At 40.2% G+C, this 21,889-nt stretch overlaps 1 protein-coding gene across 1 annotated transcript in view; it reads right to left on the bottom strand.

The window, feature by feature from the left end:
* Positions 1-21,889, bottom strand: part of LOC126154290 (pseudouridylate synthase RPUSD2-like) — a 580,571-nt gene that overhangs the window by 5,883 nt on the left and 552,799 nt on the right. The window contains exons 9-10 of the mRNA XM_049916127.1: positions 18,100-18,312; positions 3,887-4,176 (exon numbers count right to left, since the gene is read on the bottom strand). Coding sequence (XP_049772084.1) covers positions 3,887-4,176; positions 18,100-18,312 — 503 coding nt within the window. The remainder of the gene's footprint in view (positions 1-3,886; positions 4,177-18,099; positions 18,313-21,889) is intronic.

Here is a 21,889-nt window from a genome sequence, read left to right as displayed (position 1 = left end):
AAGACCACCTGCTTATGGGTCATTTACAGGAAACCTTCCTTGCCGCATAAAATACTTAAATATTTGTCTAGTTTCAGATCACTGATTTTTTCTTCATTATCTGCATCCATTCTCTCCTATTTGCATCAGTTGTTCACCTTCAGCTCAACATGCATCCTTTCTTGATGTGGACCTCCCTCTCTTTAGTGGACCCCATAAAAGCCTTTGTCTCCCAGAATCTCACATTGATAGCTATCATCTCATTCATTCTAAAAGGTCTCTCTCACACACTACAGACACCCATGGGCAGCACTTCCACAGTGACAGGCAATGTCTCCCCCTCCCCCAGTATGCTTAAGTTTCTCACGGAGGGTAACTACCATTACAACCTAAACCATAAACAGACCTCCTGTGCTTTGCTGACCTATGCCCCTGATTCTCCAACCACCCATAGCCTGCCAGGGCTTTGACTACCTTCGATCCTGCCTTGAAATCAGGAACAGTCTCGCAAAATATTTCCACACCTAGTGTGGCCACACAATCTGTGAATTATGCTGGCCCATCCTTATGCAATGTCTATCAACAACCCCGTGCTATGTGCATCATATCCCTGTGAAAGACCCACGTGCAAGGCCTGTCCTTTGTTCTCCATTGAAAGCAATCTTTGAAAGTAGTAATATCATGTACTAGCACTGTTTTAACTTCCTTGTGGGTATAACAACCAACCTGTTGCCTATCCAGAAGAATTGTCACTATGAAACTGTGACCAAGAACACAATTAAGAACATGCTCCACTGCAATAGCTGCATCACAACCTGTACCATCTGAATCCTCCCATCAGCACCTCACCCCCCCCCCCCCCCCCCACAATATCAATACTAGCTTATAACACTTCTTTGATCACATAGTCCTCCTGACCCCAATCTCTTTTAGCTGCTGTGCCACACCCTCAGCTCCACTACTGCCTCCATGCCTCCCATTTCACACATTCAATCTACAACCACACCATTGTCTGCCTTTTCCTCCTTGCCCTCCCATCCATCAATTTCTTCGTAATAATGTGCCACATACATCTTCTCCTGCCTGTGCCACAGTCTGTTAATCCATGTCACATCATTCTCACTCCCTTGCCATCACTCCCTATGATCCGTCACCTGCCCTTCCCTACCCTCCCTCTCATATCTGATAATAATTTGGATCCACCAAGCTGCAATATTGAAGTTTTGATACGGAGTCTGAGACATGTGGAAATCCACAAATGACCCAAGCAGAGTGTACAATTGGTGCACCTGTTGGTAAAGTTCTGTGTTTAAATATGTGTGTGTGTGTGTGTGTGGTCACACGAGGCCACTTCCCTCTTATCACCTGAAGCCTCAGAACTGCACTATTTGATACAGTGTCTGACTATTATACCCTATCATTCACCTTTAAGCTCTCAGGTTTTCAAATCTTGTCCAGTGCAGTCCCCAACAATCATTCTTTCTTTCTCATCCTGTCTGGTAAGTCTCCCCTGAACCTGGATTCTAGGTGCCTTTTCCGAGCTCTACCCCTTTTCCTAAACCTCACCAGTCCTTTTCCGCCACCCCTCTTCCTTCCCCTTCAACCACCCCACCAGAAGAAGGAGCCACTAGCTCTGGAAGCTTTCAAACTGTAATATCTTTTTGTATATGTGATCTCCTGCAGCCGCTTGGTGAGTGTCTACTATTGTTTGTTTCACAGTTTCCTCTCTTCTGTATTTTCTTGTAAACTATATTTCTAGCAACTCATTCATTATGTGAACTTAGTCATTACTGACCACTCAAAAGTGCTACTTGATCCATTGGTCACCACAACACTGTGTGTCGAGTGATACTGAACTTTTGATACCTATGCCGATTGGGATAGTATACTCCCGTCTCTGAATCCTCTCCTCCTTGTTTCTCTTACCCACCCAATCTCTTCATCCCAGATGGACTGCAGTACCAGGATGATGCAGCCATGTGTATGAAGTTTTGTTAGCCAACTGTTTATGTATTTGTGGTCCACTACACCCTGAATTATATAGTGAGTCATTACCTTTACTCCTTCTATTATTTAAAACACTATAGAACTATCTTTGCAGCAAATAGCAGAGAGTTCCATGTATATGCTTCAGATTTTTCATTATTCATTTCTAGGTTAACAAATACATCTGTATGGCACCAATGTATCACCCATGCAGTTGTATCAACGACGTAAGTGACAAATTTCAAATAATCAAAGTAGTTTTGGAGAGATACACTTTGTCTTTTATAACTTGGAAGTGCAAAGCACTTAGCAAAATTTCAGAACTGTCACTGTGTCATATGTACACCCTGAAAATTTTTGTTGAAAGTTGTTCAAATACTGCAATACTTTCATGAGACGTATCCGAAAAATAAGTGCTGTTCTGGAAAAACTCAACTTTTTTTCCAAATCAAAATTTACTGTTACAAGAAAGAGCATTTCCTATTTTTTTTTTAAAAAGTTGCCACCATTGTTCAGACATTTATCACAGTGGCAAAACAATTTTTCTATGCTGCCAGTGAAGGCAGACCTGTTGAACACCATTGTTTTCATCATCATCACTGTCACAGTGCCTTCCTCCAAAATCATGCTCAAAGTTCAGGAACAACTGACAGGCTGTATGGCAGGTGACCAAAATGCTCCCAACCAAATTGCTGGATAAGGTTTTGAGTGACACCAGCAGAATGAGGACATGCACTGTCACGAAGAAATACAATGCCTTGGCTGAGCATTCGAAGCCTTTTGTTTTGAACTGCACACCAAAGTTTTCTCAGTGTTTCACAGTATGGTATTGCATTGATAGTTTCATCTCTGGGAAGGAACTTGAAAAGCAGAACACCCTGCCTGTCCTGGAACAAAGGGCACACGACTTTTTTGTGCTGACAATGTCATCCTGAATTTTTGTTTTTTGGGGCATCGTGGATGCCTCAACTCCATCGGCTCTTGTTTTGATTCTGGAATGACATGACAACCCAAGTTTCATAACCAGTCACAATTATGTTTAAGAATTCATCTCCCTCTTCACCGTATCAAGTAAAGAATATCAAAGCACTGCCAAGCCACTTTGTTTTGTGCACATCCGTAACAATTTTCAGAACCCAGTTTGCAAAAATTTAAGTGATTCGTGACAATCACATGCAAGGTAGTTACTTGAAAGTTTTGGAAAATCATCACAAAGCTTTCTTATTGTGAACCATCTGTTTCCAAGAATTTTCTTCCCACTTTCTCAACCAAACCACTGTTGAAAACAGAAGGCAGCCCACTCTGTGTTTTGTCAAGAACAATGATTCACCTGTCTTTGAATTGTCTCACCCACTTTCACACCATTACATCAGTCATTACATTTTCACCATAAATCTCTACAACATGATAATGAATTTTACCTGGCTTAGCTTCTTAGTGTTCAAAAACATTATTTCAGAATGAACTTCACGGTCAGTGAAGTAACAGAGAGAGAGAGAGAGAGAGAGAGAGAGAGAGAGAGAGAGAGAGAGAGAGAGACCAAAATCATGTCTTTCAGCCATTTTTCTTATCTTTAAGATCCTTACAGAATGATAACAGTGTCTCATGCAATTTGAATGACCACTAACACATGTAAACACAACACAATCCTGCTGTAATGGCATCAGTGGAAAGACAGTGAACCAGGGAGAGATGAGTGTGAACATGTGGAACTACGACACTAATGCTGCATGGTTGTAGAACCAAACGGTACTTACTTTCCGGACTCAACTCATAATAAAATTTAGTAGTCCAAGGCACTACTCAAAAGAAACATTTTTCCCGCATACTCTGCATTAACAAGGGTTCACACTTTTAAAAAATTCATACATAGCAAGAACAGCAAGATCATTTGTCCAACATTCATTAAATTCATACCCACCTTGTACTTCCAGGCATGTAAATACATAACAAGGTCTCTAGGCTTTGGATCCCTGTATCGAACTTTACATTCATAACAGTGTTTATCATATGTCATTTTATCCATATTGAAGCTGAAGTCAGGTGCTTCATGGCCAGTCTGAGTTGCCACTGTCACTTTTGTCCTATTTTCCAGAGAGTCTGTGCGAGGTGCAACAGATTCTTGTTGAGTCACTCCCACTACCTCATTTTCACAAGTTTCTTCACAAGGTGAAGCTTCCCTGCTGACGTCATCTTCATCACATGTGATACCTAGACAAGAAGAAATACATCTGCTGTTAGTACATATTACATAAATTTATTCCATTACAAATACATCAAATTAAATGAAAATTTGAGTAAGAGAGAGAGAGAGAGAGACCAAAATCGTGTCTTTCAGCCATTTTTCTTATCTTTAAGATCCTTACAGAATGATAACAGACATTTTTCACAAAATAGTCTTCTCACAGCTTCAGTTGCAGGCAGATGATAGTGTGCAGAGGGATACACAATTTTGTTGTACGTTTAATACTCTTAAACTCTTGTATCAACTGAGATAATGAAACATATATTCTTTTTAATAGGATGGTATACTTTTTAACAGCATTTGAAAGCTCAAAACTTTTCACATAAATATATTGAAATCAAGCCTATCATAAGGGCCTTAGGAAAACTCCTCCCACCTCCAAAATCCGTAATTACTTTAACTCTGATCTTGGCTTGTCTGAAAGCAGTTTCCAAAAAGACATCATATTATTATAAATATTTTGCAAAGCACAGCAAATACTTTATTATAGTCAAGATTGGAAAATGTTTTGACAAACCAATTCACTCTGAAACCCCTGCTCCTGCTAATTAGCAAATTCTCTCAGTCCACCATAGCGAGCAATGTGATTTACTTTTTCTCTCATACCATTCTGGTAGCTTCGTCGTGCATGAAGTATGCAGCAGAATACATATCTATTCTACATAATAATTACTCTGCAATTCAAATTTAAGTGTTTGGCAGAGGGTGTATAGAAGCACTTTCAGATTATTGATCTATAATTTTACTCTTGAACAGTACATGGGAAAAATGAATAACTAAATATTTCCATGTGAACTCTATTTTCACTTATATTATTACGATATTCATTTCCCCCTATGTAAGTTGGAGACAAGAAAAGATTTTTAGGTAATTTAAGGCTTTCTCAAGTAGCTAAGAATGAAGACTGGAGTATTTACTGTGCTGAATTTGTATGACAGGGCATATTTGTCCATTATCAGAACCCATTTACTAGCACCAATCTGCACGATTCATTTATAATTCTGCTTGTATGAAATGGTATGGTGGTGCTGCTTCAATAACTGGCCACATAACAAAGATTAATGGTGTGGTTACTAAGACAAGTTGCATTCATTTTGAGGAATTGTGATTGTCCTGACTGGCAAGTGTGCTATGTTATTAGAATTTTAGCTGTGGTATATATAATACTTATTTTATTTATTTACCATAAAGGTAACATGCTAAGTAGCAGACGGACACAATTAAAAGAGACTTACACGTAAGAGTTTGGCCTCAGCCTTCATTGGAAAAAGAGAAATGCACACCACACACGCACACGACTGACAACTCTGGCAGCTCGGGCCAGAATGCAACTATCACATGGGATGGAAGCAGCAATCTGGAGGGGGTGGGGAAGAGGAAGGGGAAGGGATATCAATGTACAGGTGGGGGAAGAGAGGAGCACTGTTTGGCGGATAGTGCAGGGACTAGAATGTCAACAGGCACGACATCAGGAGGTCGTGAGGCAAGGTGGTGGGGAAAACAGAGCAAAAAAGGAGAGGAGCAGGAAAAGAGGAGTGGGTGCATTGGTACAGGGCAGCAATCAAAGAGGGTGGGAGACAAGGATGGGGAGGAGGTGACAGGAGAGAAGGGATGGAAACTGTTGGGTGGAGAGTGTGTGGACAGTATATTACCGTAGTTTGAGGCCAGTATAATTACAGGAGTTGAGAATTTGTTGTAAGGATAACTCCCATCTGTGCCATTCAGAAAAGCTGGTGTTGGAGGGAGTATTGAGGTGGTTCGGGTTCCTCCCCTCCACCATCAGCTTTTCTGAACTGTGCAGATAGGACTTGTCCTAAATACACACTCCCAAAATTATTCTGGCATCAACGTATGATAAAAAAACTGTCCCCGCAACCCCACCCAATTGTTTCCACCCACTCTGTCCTATCACCTCTTCCCCATTCTTGCCTCCCACCCTCTTTGTTTGCCACCCTCTGCCAATGCACTCGTCCATCTTTCCCTGCTCCTCTTCTTTTTCGCTCTTTTTTCCTCACTTCCCTGCCCCACACGGAGGATCCTGAGCCACCTCGATCCTCCCCTCCACCACCAGCTTTTCTGAATGGCACAGATGGGAGTTATCCTTATAACATATTCTCCACTCCCGTAACTATCCCGACCTCAAACTATGGTAACACACTGTCCCCACATTCTCCTTTTTTGCTCTGCTTTCCCCACCTCCCTGCCTCACAACCTCCTGACGTTGCACCTGTTGGCATTCTAGTCCTTGCACACTCTGCCAGACAGTGCTCCTCTCTTCCCCTACCTGTACACTGATATCTCTTCCCCTTCCCCTTCCCCCCTCCAGATTGCTGCTTCCATCCCATGTGATAGTTGCATTCTGGCCAAAGCTGATGGAGTTGGTGATCATGTGTACATGAGGTGTGCTTGCTCGTGTGAATGAATGGCGTGTGTTTCTCTTTTTCCGACAAAGGCTGAGGCAGAAAAGTTTTGTGTAAGTGTCTTCTAATAACGCCTGTCTGCAACTTAGAGTGTTATTTTTACAGTAAGTAGTAATCTATCTTTTCCTACATAATTGATACTCCTACCTGGAGTTTCCACTGTTTTATTTATTTATTTTTTTGTTTAACCAGATCTGATTAGCACCATCTGGCATTCTTTTACACAAGACCAGGATTTCACGCATAAAGTACATTTTTTACATTATTGTTACTTAAGAAATAACAATTTTAATATGACAAACAATATTAGAATGATCTAAGTATCTGTAATGATAATTCAAGTAAGTAATACTGCCTATGAACTAATAAAGTTAACAGTGGCAGTACTTGATGATGACGACGACGACGTCGATGATGATGATGATGATAACATTAGTGATAGTGGCTGATACCAAAAGAATTTATAGGTGTGCAAAATAGATGTTTTTTGATACAGTGAGTTCTGTGGAAAGGAAATTTGAGGAGACTGCACCATCTAAGAATATGGGGAGATGAGGAAGATCTGGCTGAAAAAAAGATGTACAAGGGCAATGAGTGCATACAGGGACAATGTTAATCATTATTTAAACTTGAAACTTCACTTGTCCCAGCCACACTTTTTATTGAATGAAAACTGCCTTACACATTCCAATATTACGTCATTTTCAAAGGCTACAAAGAAGTATATACAAGGTATGATAAATAGGTAACAGTTACAGAAATGTTATATAACAACACTGCAAAAGTTATTGTGAAATCTTACCACATTTCAAACATACAAATAAACTTCATGCTAAAACACAGTTGACAATTACTGACATTACTGCATAATGACCTGTCATATACTGCACACCACAGCAAAATTCAAACTGGTAGTGTTGCTACAAGGTGTTAATTCAAGTCAGTCACAATTGGTCACTAGTGTAATGATATGTCTGCCAGTTACCTACAGACTTGCTTATAGAAACTTTATAAAATATAAAAGAAGTTAACAATGTAGCCTTAACATTGATAAATTGTCTTTACATGTGTCTTACAAGTACTTGCGTTGTAAAAGAATAAATTGGAATTACAACTAAAACGATAGAGAAATTTCCTTATGAAGAAAATTACTGCGTAGAATTACATCACAAACCAGTAGATGGCGTTCCTTACGGTGACAAAATACGGGATGATGTGTACAGTCAATGCAAAGCTCATAATACATCTCACATTAAAATTATTTACAAAGGCAAGTGTCAGACTCCAAATGCAAAAAGTGCAGTGATGAAAAGAGTAGGGCCGGCCGGTGTGGCCTTGCGGTTCTAGGCGCTTCAGTCTGGAACCGCATGACCGCTACGGTCACAGGTTCGAGTCCTGCCTCGGGCATGGATGTGTGTAATGTCCTTAGGTTAGTTAGGTTTAAGTAGTTCTAAGTTCTAGAGGGACTGATGACCGCAGATGTTAAGTCCCATAGTGCCTAGAGCCATTTGAACTGTTTGAAAAGAGTAAAATTATTGTACATTGTTCATTAACAGATCGCATAGTTCTTCATATCATGTACATGGGTATCATAATGTAGTGCAGATATAAAGTTTGTAACTTTACTTATGAGTCACACATGGCCACAGCCTCATTACAAACACTGAATATAACACAGAGACTGTGGAGGAGGCAACATGAATCCAACTGAATTACATAAAATTCATATAAAAATTAATGTACTCCAATCAGTGTGCACAAGTCACTATGCACAGTTTTTTGGGGTAAAGGCTGTGAGAGGTGAGGGGGCTGGGAAATGAGGGGTAAGTCAACAGAATTTTATTATTTTTATCATCACCACCATCATTATTAGAAGCTGCAGCGGCAGCGATAGTACAAGCCGTTAGAGTAGTACATTATCAGTTGCATTTGCTTTGCAATTAAAGTGCATTATAACTGTGGGTGGACATTCATCCCCTTGCTTCCCCCTCCTCAGTCTTCTTTCTCAGTGCTACTGACATTTGCCTCAATCCTTTCCCATCTTCCTTACCCATCCTCACTTCTCCCTCACCCACACCCACACTTTTCCCTAGTTCTCTTTCTCCCATCTGCACCTCCAGTTTATGTCCCCATACCCATATGCATTACAATGATTTGTTCTTATCTTGCTTCCTTTCATTTCATGTGCACATGAACACCAGTATATAAAAAAATTAATGTGAAGACTGATGTACCCCCACTGGATTACATGAATCGTGTAGTCCTTTTTTAAGATTTTTATGTAATTCAGTTGGGTTCATGTTGTGTTCACAACAAGCTCCCTGTTACATCCAATGTTTGTAATGAGGCTGGAGCCACAAGTGGCTCATAAGTAAAGTCACCAACTTCGCATCCACACTGTGTTATACTATCCATGTACATCACATGAAGAACTACGTGATCTTTTTAATGGACGACGTCCTCTCCAGGGGACACCACCTTGACGAAGCATTGTCTGTGTGGGTGCAGAGGCTTGCACATCCGCTTAAAGCTGAGGGCTATGCCGAAGGTAGAGGACCTACTGCCGGGAAGGCCTCAGCTGATGGATCAGACTAAGAGTGTCCCACAATGTCCCTATCCACTCCTAGTCCTACTCAGTTCCCTGACCCAACCCAAGGTGAGATGTGATCCATGCCAAGGGATGCGTGGCATATGGGAAGATGTGTCGCAATTGGAGCCTTAGGGATACCGGGTGACTTCCCTAAATAAGTAGTCTTACACCGCGCAGTGTATTCGTGGTATGGACCTTGTAGATACCCAAATCTCGTGGGACCAATATGGACACAACTAAAGAAAACAAAGAAAAACAAACTGAGGGGCAAATTAAGACCTCAGATACCCAAACATCAGGGTCAGAACCGATGGAAGGCATTCCCACTACTGAATCTGGGTCTAGACCTGAGCCAGAAGTGGGAACTGTAACTGCACAGCTAGACCAGATTAAGAACAAAGGCTTGCCTGGGGCCCATAGGAGGAAACTACTTGGGGAACAGAGGAAAAAGGTACGGAAAGAATGGCTTCATAAAGATAAGTGGAGGGAAGTAAAGGGGCTTGAACCTAAGACCCCCAGGAAGAAATTGTCTCAGGTTGAAGGGGATACACAGACCCTCACTAAATCAGAGACTGGTAGCAAGCGGATAAGGGAGGAATTAAAGACTCCCTCCTCCCTAGATAAGCGAGAAAAAACTGAGGCAAGAAATAGGGAAACAGACCTATAGTACTGCAGTCTCGGTTTTTAGGATGGCAGATATCCAGGAAGGCTCTCCACTGGTGGCCATCACCTCGCAGCAGCAGGAATTGGTACAAATGGACCTCTTTGAAAAGATTAAGGTGGACACTGGCCCAGGATCCTACTTCGCGAGGGTCTACCTAGATCATGGTTCCTTCATTTTTGTCTGTGAGGGGGTGCACACAGTGTAATGGCTCAAGGTCAAGGTGCCCATGATATCCCCATGGGAAGATGCAAAGCTGCTGGTTAAGACGGCATCGGAGCTTCTTAAGACTGCAAAGATATCAATATGGGTATCAAAGATCCTTAAGGATGTCTCTCCTAAGATTCTGTTTGGGAAAATAGTGGCCCAGGACCCAAAAGTCTCGACAGAAGACTGGAAAGTGATCAAACAGAAGGTGGCACCGGAAGGATGAACCCTGGTGGTGGAGGTCAGAGAGAAGTCCCTGAAGGCGATGCAGGAGCAGGAACTGAAACTGATTTTAGGGTTCTTGCAGGTCACCATCAGGGTTCTCAAAGACTTTAAAGATGGCAGCAAGACGAGACTGGAGGTGCCGCAGATTAATCTGCAGCACTGTAAAGGGACCTCTGCTGCCCTGAGTCGCTGCCTGGGGAGGCAGGAAGTGGACATGGCCCTGATACAAGAACCCTATTTATATAAAGGGGGTGTATCGGGCCTCGGTGGCACTGGAGATAAGCTGATTTATGCTAGAAATCTAAGAAACTCCAGAACATGCATCTACGTAAGACATAGAATTTCTTTCATGCCAATGATGGATTTCTGCCCCAGGGACTTAGTAGCCATTAAATTGCAGCAATGTGAGTAAGGTATCACGAGGGAAATTTTTTTGGCCACGGCATACCTTCCTTACAAAGACAGCTCTCCTCCTCCCTTGGAGATGAGGAGATTGGCAGAGACTTGCCATCGGCAAGGTGACCAACTGCTGGTGGGATGTGATGCCAATGCACGCAACCTAGTGTGGGGCAGCAAGGACACCAACAGTAGAGGTGAGTACCTTCTTGAATTTCTTTTAGCTAACAACTTAGAGGTCCTGAATAGGGGCAATGAACCTACATTCAGGAATAGCAGAAGGTAAGAAGTAACTGATATAACTTTTGGTTCCATGATGATGGGAAGCTATGTCAAACAGTGGCATGTGGTGATGGAGCCATCCTCATTGGACCATATGTACATTAAATTCAAGATTGAAATTGGAATCAGACAGACCATGACTTACAGGAATTCCAGGAAAACAGACTTGGAGACATACAGGAGGGACTTTGATTTAGGCTCATCAGAAATTAAAACCTCGATAAGGAACCCAGTAGAATTTGAGGAAGTAGCAGAGACTTTACCTCTGCCATAGTGACCTCATATCAGGACAACTGCACAACCACCAAGAAGAACACAAACAGGAGTGTGCCTTGGTGGAAAAACAATTTGGAAACACAAAGAAAACAGTTACGAGTACTGTTTAATATTGCGAGACATAAAGGACAATGGGCTAAATATCGTGAGCCCTTGTCAATTACAATCTTACAATCAGACAAGCAAAGAAGGCATCCTGGAAGGCATTCTTTGAGGAAGTGGAGACCACGGCTGCACAAGCGAGACTTCACAAGATTCTCACTAGCTTACCAACCAATCCAAGAGGTATGTTGAGGAAGGAGGATGGGGAATATATAAAGACAGCACATGAGATGCTGGAACTGCCCCTCAAAACTCACTTTCCTCAATATGCCCTGCCAGACAACACAGACCAGAATGTGATCCCAGAGAGACAATGGTTCTCAGGCACTCGAAGAGGGGACTGAGAAACAGCCAAGGAGTGTGTGAATTTTAATAAAATCCAATGGGCGGTGGGAACATTCCAACCATTCAAGTCACCTGGTCCAGATGGAATTTTTCCAGCTCTCCTGCAACAGGCAGGAGAGAAGCTCGTAAGAGTCCTATGCAGGCTATTCAGGGTTAGCCTAGCAGTAAGAATCATTCTCAATGCTTGGAGGGCACTGAAGGTTGTCTTCATTCCAAAGCCAGGGAGAATTGATCATACCAAGGCCAAGGATATGAGACCAATCAGTCTGTCCTCCTTCATTTTCAAAAAATTGGGAAAACTGGTTAATTTATATGTTGGGGAGAGGCAGCCCCTCTACATTCAAACCAACACACATATCAACCAAGTAAATCATGTGAGACAGCTCTCCACCAACTCGATGGGAAGGTGGAGAAAGCACTTCACTTCCAAGAAGTAGCCCTCTGCATCTTCCTGGATACTGAGGGGGGCCTTCAGTAACTCCATGGTAAGGGCAGCAGAGGTGCATGACCTGGGGACCACTATATGCAGGTGGACCAGGGCCATGCTTAGTGGAAGGAAGGTAGAGATGAATGAAAAGATGAGATGACCTTGTCATAGTAATACTTGGCAAATTTACTGACACAGTTAGAAATATGGCACAAGGAGGATTGGACATTGTGCAAAATTGGTGCATTAAACAGGATCTGAGGGTTAAACCTAAGAAGACTGTTGTGGTGCTGTTTACGTAGAGACATATTCAACACTCAAGTTGGAACCTAAAACTCTTCGATGAAACTCTACCTGTGAAGGGGATAGTGAAATACCTAGGGGTGACCTTAGACGAGACGCTAACGTGGACCCCTCACATTAAGAGCATCTGCTCTAAGGCAAAAAGTACTCTAGTGAATACTAGAAGGGCTTGTGGCAAAAATTGAGGCCTAAGCCCCAGGGGTTGCACCTAGGACTTCCTATGGGGCCATAGTGTGGTGGAAGGTAAGAACAGTGGGTTGCAGCTATGGAGCTTGCTAAGGTGCAGAGCTTGGCCTGCTTAGCCATAACAGGTGGAATTAGCAACACACCAACCGCTGGAATGGAAGCCATGCTGGACATGCCTCCACTACACCTGTGGGTCAAGATGGAGGCAGCATCTGGGGCACACAGACTTAAAACTGGCAAAAACTGGGTCTCATTCAGATATCCAGAATCACACACTAATATAGTGAGTAAGGTAAATATAGGAAAGGCTGGAGAAATGCTTGCCGACTATATAATAACTCCCAACTGCTTCGACAAGCCTTACAATAAAATAATTGGAAGCAGGGACCAGTGGGAAAAAAACAGCTTGACACCGTACAAGGGACATCATTTGGTTCACTGATGGGTCGAAAATAGACCAAGGGGTTGGGGCAGGGGTGTGCGGGGTTCAGCCAAGACTGGAGGGCATCATCTCTCCAGGAAAACTGGCCTCTGTATTCCAAGCTGACATTACTGCAATCAGGGCATGTGTGGAGGAGAATATGCATAGTGCTACAAGGACCGTAGCATCTACATCTATTCAGATGGCCAAGCAGCCCTGAAATCATTGGCAGCTCCTGCAACAAGATCTAAGATTGTTGCAGAATGCCACAGGGCTCTGGTGGTTTGGTGGAGCTAGGGGGAAGCAATAGGGTAAACCTAGTGTGGGCCCCTGGCCACTCAGGGATCTGTGGCAATGAACAAGCTGACAGATTGGCTAGGATGGGGGCAACAACTCCATTTATTGGACTAGAACCTGTCCTGACAATCACCAAGACTATGATCAAGTTAGAACTATGGAACTGGCTTAGGAAACAGCAAGTAGGATATTGGACTGAGGTCCATAAACAAAAACATGGTAAGGTAATGATGCCCAAGCCATGTTTCAAAAGAAACTCTGTAATCCTGGAATTGAACAGAAAAGAGATCAAATTCATGACTGGACTGATGACCAGTCATGGGAATTTCTAAAAACACCTACACACAATGGGTACAACGGAAGAGGACCCCAAATATAGGATCTGTGATGAGGGTGAAGAAACTGCATCAAACCTAATCTTCGAATGCATGGCATTGGAGAGTAAAAGATACAGAATCTTTGGGACATCGGAATCTGAAGAAATTGCTTCTAACAAAAAACTGGTAGAGGGACTCCTTGCACCATTTAAGGGCATTGGTTGGCTTTACTAGATATACAGGGAGCAATACCACACAATAAACTTAGTTTCAGTGCTGGCAGTGGCAGGTTAGACCCAAGCTGTTTTAGCTTCCCTGTTAAAATCAAATCAAATCAAATCAAATCAATGAATGATGTACAATAATTTTACTCTTTTCATCACTGCACTTTTTGAATCTGCAGTCTGACACATGCCTTGGTAAATAACTTTAATGTGACATGTATTCTGAGCTTGACACTGACTACAGATGTCATACTGTATTTTGTCACAATAAGGAACACCATCTACTGGTTTGTGATGTAACTCTACTTAGTAATTTTCTTCATAAGCATAGCCCTCTATTGTTCCAAGTTGTACCTCCACTCTATTCTTTTATAATGCAACTACTTGTATGACACATGTTAAGACAATTTATCAGTGTTAAGGTAATTTTGTTAACTTATTATATATTTTTTAAAAGTTCCTATACGCAAGTCTACAGGTAACTGGCAGATACATCATTACACTAGTACCCTCTTGTAACTGACCTGAATCAGTGCCACACAGTATTCTGACCAGTTTGTACTTGGCTGTGGTACCCAGCTAATGACAAAGCATGTATCAATACTGTCGACAGTATTTTAGCATGAAGATTATTTTGTATTTTTTGGAATGTGGTAAGATTTCAGAGTAACTTTTGCAATGTCACTGTAACATTTATGTAATAATTACATGTTAATGATACCTTGTATATACTTCTTTGGTCTGCCTCTGTAGCTGAGTGATCAGTGTAGAAGGCTGCCATGCCGGTGACTCTGTTTCATGTCTTGGTACTGCCAAAGATTTTTCCTTGGTGGGAGGACTGGTATGGTGTGATGACAATTGAAGAGCTACTTGACCGAGCAGTAGTGGCTCCATGGTACGGAAAATCTGTAAAACAGCCAGGAGAGCAGTGTGATGACCACACGCCCTTCCACACAGGATCTGTATGACACCGCAAGGCAGAGTGCGACATAGTGGCTGGTAGACACCCCTTGGGCTTTTGTGGCCTTGTGAGCAACTTGTTCATTTTTAAAATACCTCTTTGTAGCCTTTGAAAATGATGCAATATTGAAATGCATATGGCAATTTTCATCCACTAAAAAGTGTGGCTGAGCCAAGGGAAGATTCAAATGAAAATGTGACCACATCTCAGACTACATTTTTGTAGACTATCAAGTAATCATTATTGTTGTTTTAGTAGATATGTCACTAACTGTCTTCTGAAGCTGGAGATGGTATTTAGTTCTCTAATATACTACAGGGGGTCATTCCAGAATCGGGTTTCTGCTACTGAGAAGGATGTTGAGAAAGTGTGTTTCTGCCATATGATGGTGTTCATTGGTAAGACAGTAGAGAAGACAGCAGACATAGAAATCTCTACAACTGTCTGCACACAGACAGGATAGCTGTGCATATTATGGTGAAATATCATCAAATAGTCAAACATCACAGATATAATGAACACAGGCATTCATAACCAGTTCCAGGTGCCATGAGGTTTCCTGAAAAAGGCCTTGCAGAATAACATCACTGTCAACAATAATTGGAAGCATAAGTGTTTGCACAAAGTTCCTTTTTCAGGTCACGAGAGAAGAGCTTTTTATATTTTTGTAGGGTATGGAGGGCTGGTGATGCCTTCCTGCACATCGCAGTTACATGCTCAATCCAATTTAGATTTTCATCTATTATTGCTCCTAGACTCTTTGCAAAGGAGAGAAGTTGATATTTGTCCCATTTATGGAATGGATTCCCAGTATCTCGAGCTAATGAGCCTAGAATAACCAACTGGCACCACTTAGGTTTTGGATGGGTTGAGCTTTAACCCCAAATCCTGTGCCCATTTTGATAGTGCACACTGTTCAATAATGAGATTCTCAATAGCTGTTTTGAGGTTTACTAGTTTTGCACTTAGATGCAACTGGAAGTCATCAGCATACATACGATATTTGCAGTAGGACAAAACTGATGACACATCATTGATATATAATGAAAAGAATATAAGACTAATACTAAACCCTGGGGGGACACCTAATACTACCTGCTTGCATTGTAACTTTATGGTGCTGGGCATGACACATTGCTGGTGAGATGTCACGTATGAGGAAACCCATTGTACTGCACTTGTCAAGAAATCTGTGTTGCTAAATGTGAATGCTAACAATATTAAAAGGCTTTTCTGAAGCCTAAGAAACTTGTCATAATAACCACTCATGCATCCACAGCAAGCTTAAGGTCATTTGTTGCCTTTATTATGGTAGAAGTTGTGCTGCAATGTTTATGGAAAACTGCAATGTTTATGGGGAAAAAATCATCTAGTAAATTGTTTGTGGTTAGGTAGTTTGTTAGCTGGCTGTGAATTACATATTCTAAGGTCTCGGACGATGTGGGAAGAATCGATATAGGTTGGTAATCAGAGCATGCTGTGGCAATGTCCTTTTTAGATAGTGGCTTAACTAGTCCCCGTTTCTACAGGTCTCGAGGAAAAAAAATTATGCTTAAGGAGTAGTTGAAGATATCTGTTATACTGGGCAGTAGGAGGAAAATAATAAGCTTCAACATTTAGACTGTGATGCCATAATGTCCAGTAGATGCAGATCTGATACACATGATAGTTTTCTCATGGGTCTGCGAGTAACATGATTTAGATAGAATTTTTCTTGGCTACAGTCATTTGCCCCCATGAAGTAATCAACAAGTTTCTGTTCCCTAATTGGTTTAATTGTGGCTGGATCATCTGCAGCTCTTACTCTGCCTATACCATGACCGAGAAGGTTTTTCTGTAGGACAGCGAATCTGTTTCTGTTGTCAGTTAATGTACTGACCCATCTGAATTTTACATTTCTCGGCAGTTGATTGATTCTGATCTGCTTCTGTTTGTAAGCAAAATGATTTTCAAACATGGGGTGCAGTTTGTATGCCCAATATGCAGCATCTCTAGATTCATAGGCTGTTTTAATTCTTCAGTTAGCCAAGTTGCAGGTTTCCTTCTTACCCTTTTTGTCCTTAGGGGAGTCTATTTCTAGTTTAGTTGAATAAATTTGTTAGTAAATCAATGAAGTGTTTCATTTTTGTTCGAGAAGGGAATAGGAGACTTCCCCCAAATTATTTCTTGCACCTTGGTTGTAAGTCCAGATAAATTAATGTGTCTGAAGTCTTGGTATGTAGTCATTTGTGGTTTCTTTCTGGGACATTCTAGTAAGTATGTCATGAAAAATTATGTCATAACAGAAAGGTATGAATTACTCTGTTTGAGGATTTTGTTACAAATATATCTATGAGAGTGTGACTACTGCTTGTATGATGGATAGGAGCAAGATGAAGTAGTGACACATTTGAAGAAGAAAGCATCTACTTAAATTTCACACTGGAAAGACTATTGTCAAAATTTTATGTTAGTATCACCAGCTATAATCATATGCTCATATATTGATCTGAGGCTTGAAAGAGCACTTATGAAGCAGAAAAACCTGGCTACTTGAGGAGGTTTGTAGAGGTCACTTATCAGGCACTTCCTGTTAAGGGACTTGATCTCTATGAACACATATTCTACTCGTTTATCTTCATTATTATTGGTTGTGTCTATCACATTAAGTGATGAATTGGAGCATATGAATGCCCCTACTCCATCCCTCTTAAAAAGATGTAGCCATCTTGATTTACCAAACTTGTGGAAATACCTGGTTTTGGGCCAGGTGTCCAACAGAAGTATTACACTGATGCCTATGTCTTAAAATATAAACAAACATATAAAAGGAAATGAACTCTGATAAAAGCTAACCTTATATGGCGCACGGACATACCTAAGACTTCACCCATCCTACTCACAGATCTGTGGTTCCTGTGTTTTTGTTTAATACATCTTTATTCGTCAGCAGTTTTACTTCATAGCAGTTTCCTTGACCTGACAATAGCTTTATTTCTGATTCACTCTCTGATGCACTATCTGGAAACTGAATTCACAGTTTCTTTTACTTTCTGTTCTACACACAGTTTCTTTTAGTAAGCAGATACTCCAGTGATGTTTTCTTCCCCTCATTACCTTCAGCTTTTTTGCTCTTTCTCACAAAATCTCAGATAATTTTTTTAAAAAGCTACAGTTCTGTTAATTTTGTCATGTAATAGTTGTTTACTATACTAGAAGTAATTTTAGAAACAACAGTTTCTTAATGCAGTTTCACTAGAGTTTACATACCTTTGCTCACAATTCCATCATCTAATTCACTTTTCATTGGTTTGAACATGCTGAGTTCAGAATCTCCATCCATTCCAAGCCAGTTTTCTGCGTTGTGGATGTTGATGAGGTCTCTTATTAGTTCCTCATCTGTCTTACCAATGTTTCCGCCTTTGCCTTTTTCTGGTCCAAATACTGTGTGGTTGTAAAGAGGATCATTCACAACTGGGTAACCTATAAATGAAACAAAGTTGATGACAGCAGTTAGCAAATTCTTTTGTGACTGAAATAGGCTACAAGACAGAGGTAAGGTACAGACTTGTAATGTAAGTAAATGATGTATCATTCTTTTAATTTTTATAAGAAAGAATATGGATTCAACATGCTTTAGAAGTAGAAACACGAGTCGTGTCAAAATAAATAAAAAAAGGATAACATTTTACAAAATAGTCTTAGCAAGGCAGTCTGATTCTAGATGATGAAAATCTTTCAGAACAGTAACAATATAGAAGTCAAATTTAAGGAAAGTATTCCTGGTGACAAGACATGTTTTTAAGTAAGTAAAGGAAGACTGTAGAACTAAATGAACATTTCGTGACCTGATGGACAATTTCACTACCAAGCTTGCTTACTTGTACTGCTATCTTTAGATTCTGTGGTACTCACTGTTACGAAAGAAAATAAAATAACTTTAGAGTCACACAAAATGATTAAGAGTGCACATAAAAGCAAGGCTACCTGATTTCATAAGAACAGTAGAAGAGCTTCTTGTGTGTTTAGAAAATTCACAGAGCTTTGAAATGATAAGACATCCTGTGCCTATCAGAGTACCGTCAAACAGGGTGATTTCAGATGGTTTTGTTGTTGTAACTTTCATATATATTCTTAGATTAAATTGACTGTTACGGAAGTGGTAGGGTATATGTGTAATGAATAAAATATCCCAGAACCAGAAAGTGTATGTGTAGGTATATTTATCTGAGACAGTAAAATAAAGTGTCCGAAGTCACCCCATGGATTGGGGTGATTTTGGACACACGTGTTTTTTACATCTCTGTCTGAAGTTACAGTATATAGAGGACGAATTCGGACAGTTACTGCCTTTTTTTTAAATTCTACATGCTTTTTATTTGATTTTGGTGACATTTTACACATTTTAAGGCAACCCTTTGTTACGAATAAGTGATATGGAATGATATAATGAATTTTATATATTAAAGATATGTTTTTATTTTGCAAGAATTTAAATAAACAGTTTCTTTGTTCACTTCTGCATGAGCTTGTTTAATATTTTTGCTTAAGCGAACGGAAAAATCTTCTGACTGCCGTTTGAGGAATAAATCCACCCATTCTTCTCCTGGCAAATTATTATGAAATTTCTTCTCTTTTCGGCCAGACTTATCAAGGTAGCCTTTAACTAAATATCTAATTCCCCAATGCGCAGCCCTCAAGATACCTTGCTTCAACATTTCTTCTCCTTCTTTATTTAGCACTGGCTGTCCTCCCATTTTTTTCGGATGTGCTTCCTGCACTTTATTTTGTAGGGTTGATTTGGCAATAACAATAGAGAAGACTCAAACCCAGTGAGAGAGGTTAGAGGAAATGGACATAGAAGGAGAGAGGAAGCAGACGTAGAGAAGGAGAAGGAGGGGATAGAGAGAGAGAGTCAGTGAAAGGGGCAGGAGGAGATGGTCAGAGAGAGGGAAAGAAGAAGATTAAGACATATATGCAGTTCACATATAAATTTAGCAATTGCGAAGTGTTGCCAGCTTCACTAGTCCTTAGAAAATCTATGCTGAAAACTGCACAGATTATTAACTGATTGCTGCTGTCTGACAGATAGCATAGTAAGGAATCCAAATTTCTCAAAACAGTTCAAAATTTCCCAGTGGGACTCTACATACAGCTACAATTAAAATGAACTATTTTTTAGTATTAGTTCACAAGCACACTTGTCTCAGTGTTTATGAAGTTGTGTTCTGCCTTAATATATGTAACAACTCATCGTTTTCCCATGTTAGCTCTACACTAGTGAGATAATAGAGTGTAACCTATTGTATTTAACTTCTCTAACTCTGTGATTATTTGGTACCGTCAAACAGGGTGATTTCGGACACCGCGGCGAATTCGGACAGTATGGCTTATTTGCTCTTTGCTACTGCATAGAAACAAAGAGTTACTTATTTTGATGTCCATGCGCCAGTTATTTTAAGTGCAATATTGCATTTATCACTTTCCACAACTTTTACTTTGCGTCAATTGTTTCCTTAGGTGAATCATTGATGGAACAGTCTCAGTGTTAAAATCCATGCATTATTGTAAAGTGGAAACTTTCTGTTGTTGGGTCGAGTGGGAAGTTATTGTAACCGTAATTGTCAACGCGCTCAGTAGCTAACAGCATTGAGACAATTTCTGTACAAGTTTGTCTAGTTTCTCGTACAAGTCATAAAATAATGATGGTTTTTGTAAAACTGTGTACTGTGTGGGGTGATTTCGGACAATGCCAAGAACATATAACAGCAGGAGAGGTGCTACAGTACGGTGTAATTATGACCCGGAACTTTTAGATAAAGCTGTTCGTGATATTCAAATTGGTAAATTTTTCAGTGTCTATACTGATAAGAATAAAAACTGGAAAAAAACACATTTTGAAACTCCTAAAACAACTTAGTTCAGCCACATTTGCACTTAGAATCACAGCAAATCTTAGGGAGAGAGAAATCAGTAAGTTGACATATTTTGTGTGTTTTCATTCAATAACTTCATATGGATTAATGCTGTGGGTACCTCATCTTTAAGAAAAAAAGTCTTCATAGCTCAAAAATGAGCTGTAAGTATAATATGTTGTGCTCACCTATGAAAATCTTGTAGATATCTGTTTAAGGAGTTGGAGTCTGTATACTGATTCACAGTTAACTCCCTCATAACATTTGTTGTAAATAATGCACTTCAGTTCAGAAGTAACAATAATGTACATAACTACAATACCAGAGGGAAAAATGACATTCATTACTGCACATTAAGGTTGTTTCTGGCACAAAAGAGGCACACAATGTTGCAACTAAAAATTTTGATCACTTACCCAGTGATACAAAATGTATGACAGACAGCAAAACAAAACATGAAAAAAACTGAAAAAGTTTCTCCTTGACAACTGCTTCTAGTCCATAGAAGAATTTCTATCATTTCAATGTGTAAAAGGTTGTGGATAGGAATTAGTAAGTCACATCTGTATATTTAATAATAATAATAAAACAAAAAACAAATCTTATAAATGTTCATCACGTAGCCATATTTACAAACTAATTTGAAATGTGAATGCAAAATGTCTTATGATTTATAGTGAAATGATACATGGAACATGAAACTAACTACCTAACAACTAACTAACTAATTGCAAGATTATACTGGCCCCACAGTTGATGCAAATGTGAATAACTGAGTTATGATGACATGATTGCAGATTTTTTTTAAAGAAAGAATATGTGACAAAGTTATTTAAATAGTGTGCCATGAAAAGTTTCATCATTATATAACCATCTTCCAGATGTGACTTTTTTTTTAAATAGATGTAACAACTCAATGAGTAGTAGACACATCGAGTTGTTGACACACATAAACAAGACTGAAAACTTTGCTAGGTTATTTATTTTTTTATTTTATTTTATTATTTTTTTAATGGTGTGTGTGCACATGTACAAACACGCACATGCAAAATGTATGGCACAACGTAGCCGTGGAGGTGTGTGTGTGTGTGTGTGTGTGTGTGTGTGTGTGTGTGTGTGTGTGTGTGTGAATGTGCACGTGAGAG

This window comes from Schistocerca cancellata, chromosome 2 (assembly GCF_023864275.1).
Source record: "Schistocerca cancellata isolate TAMUIC-IGC-003103 chromosome 2, iqSchCanc2.1, whole genome shotgun sequence".
NCBI classification, from domain to species: domain Eukaryota; kingdom Metazoa; phylum Arthropoda; class Insecta; order Orthoptera; family Acrididae; genus Schistocerca; species Schistocerca cancellata.
This window is presented reverse-complemented; position numbering and strand designations above follow the sequence as displayed.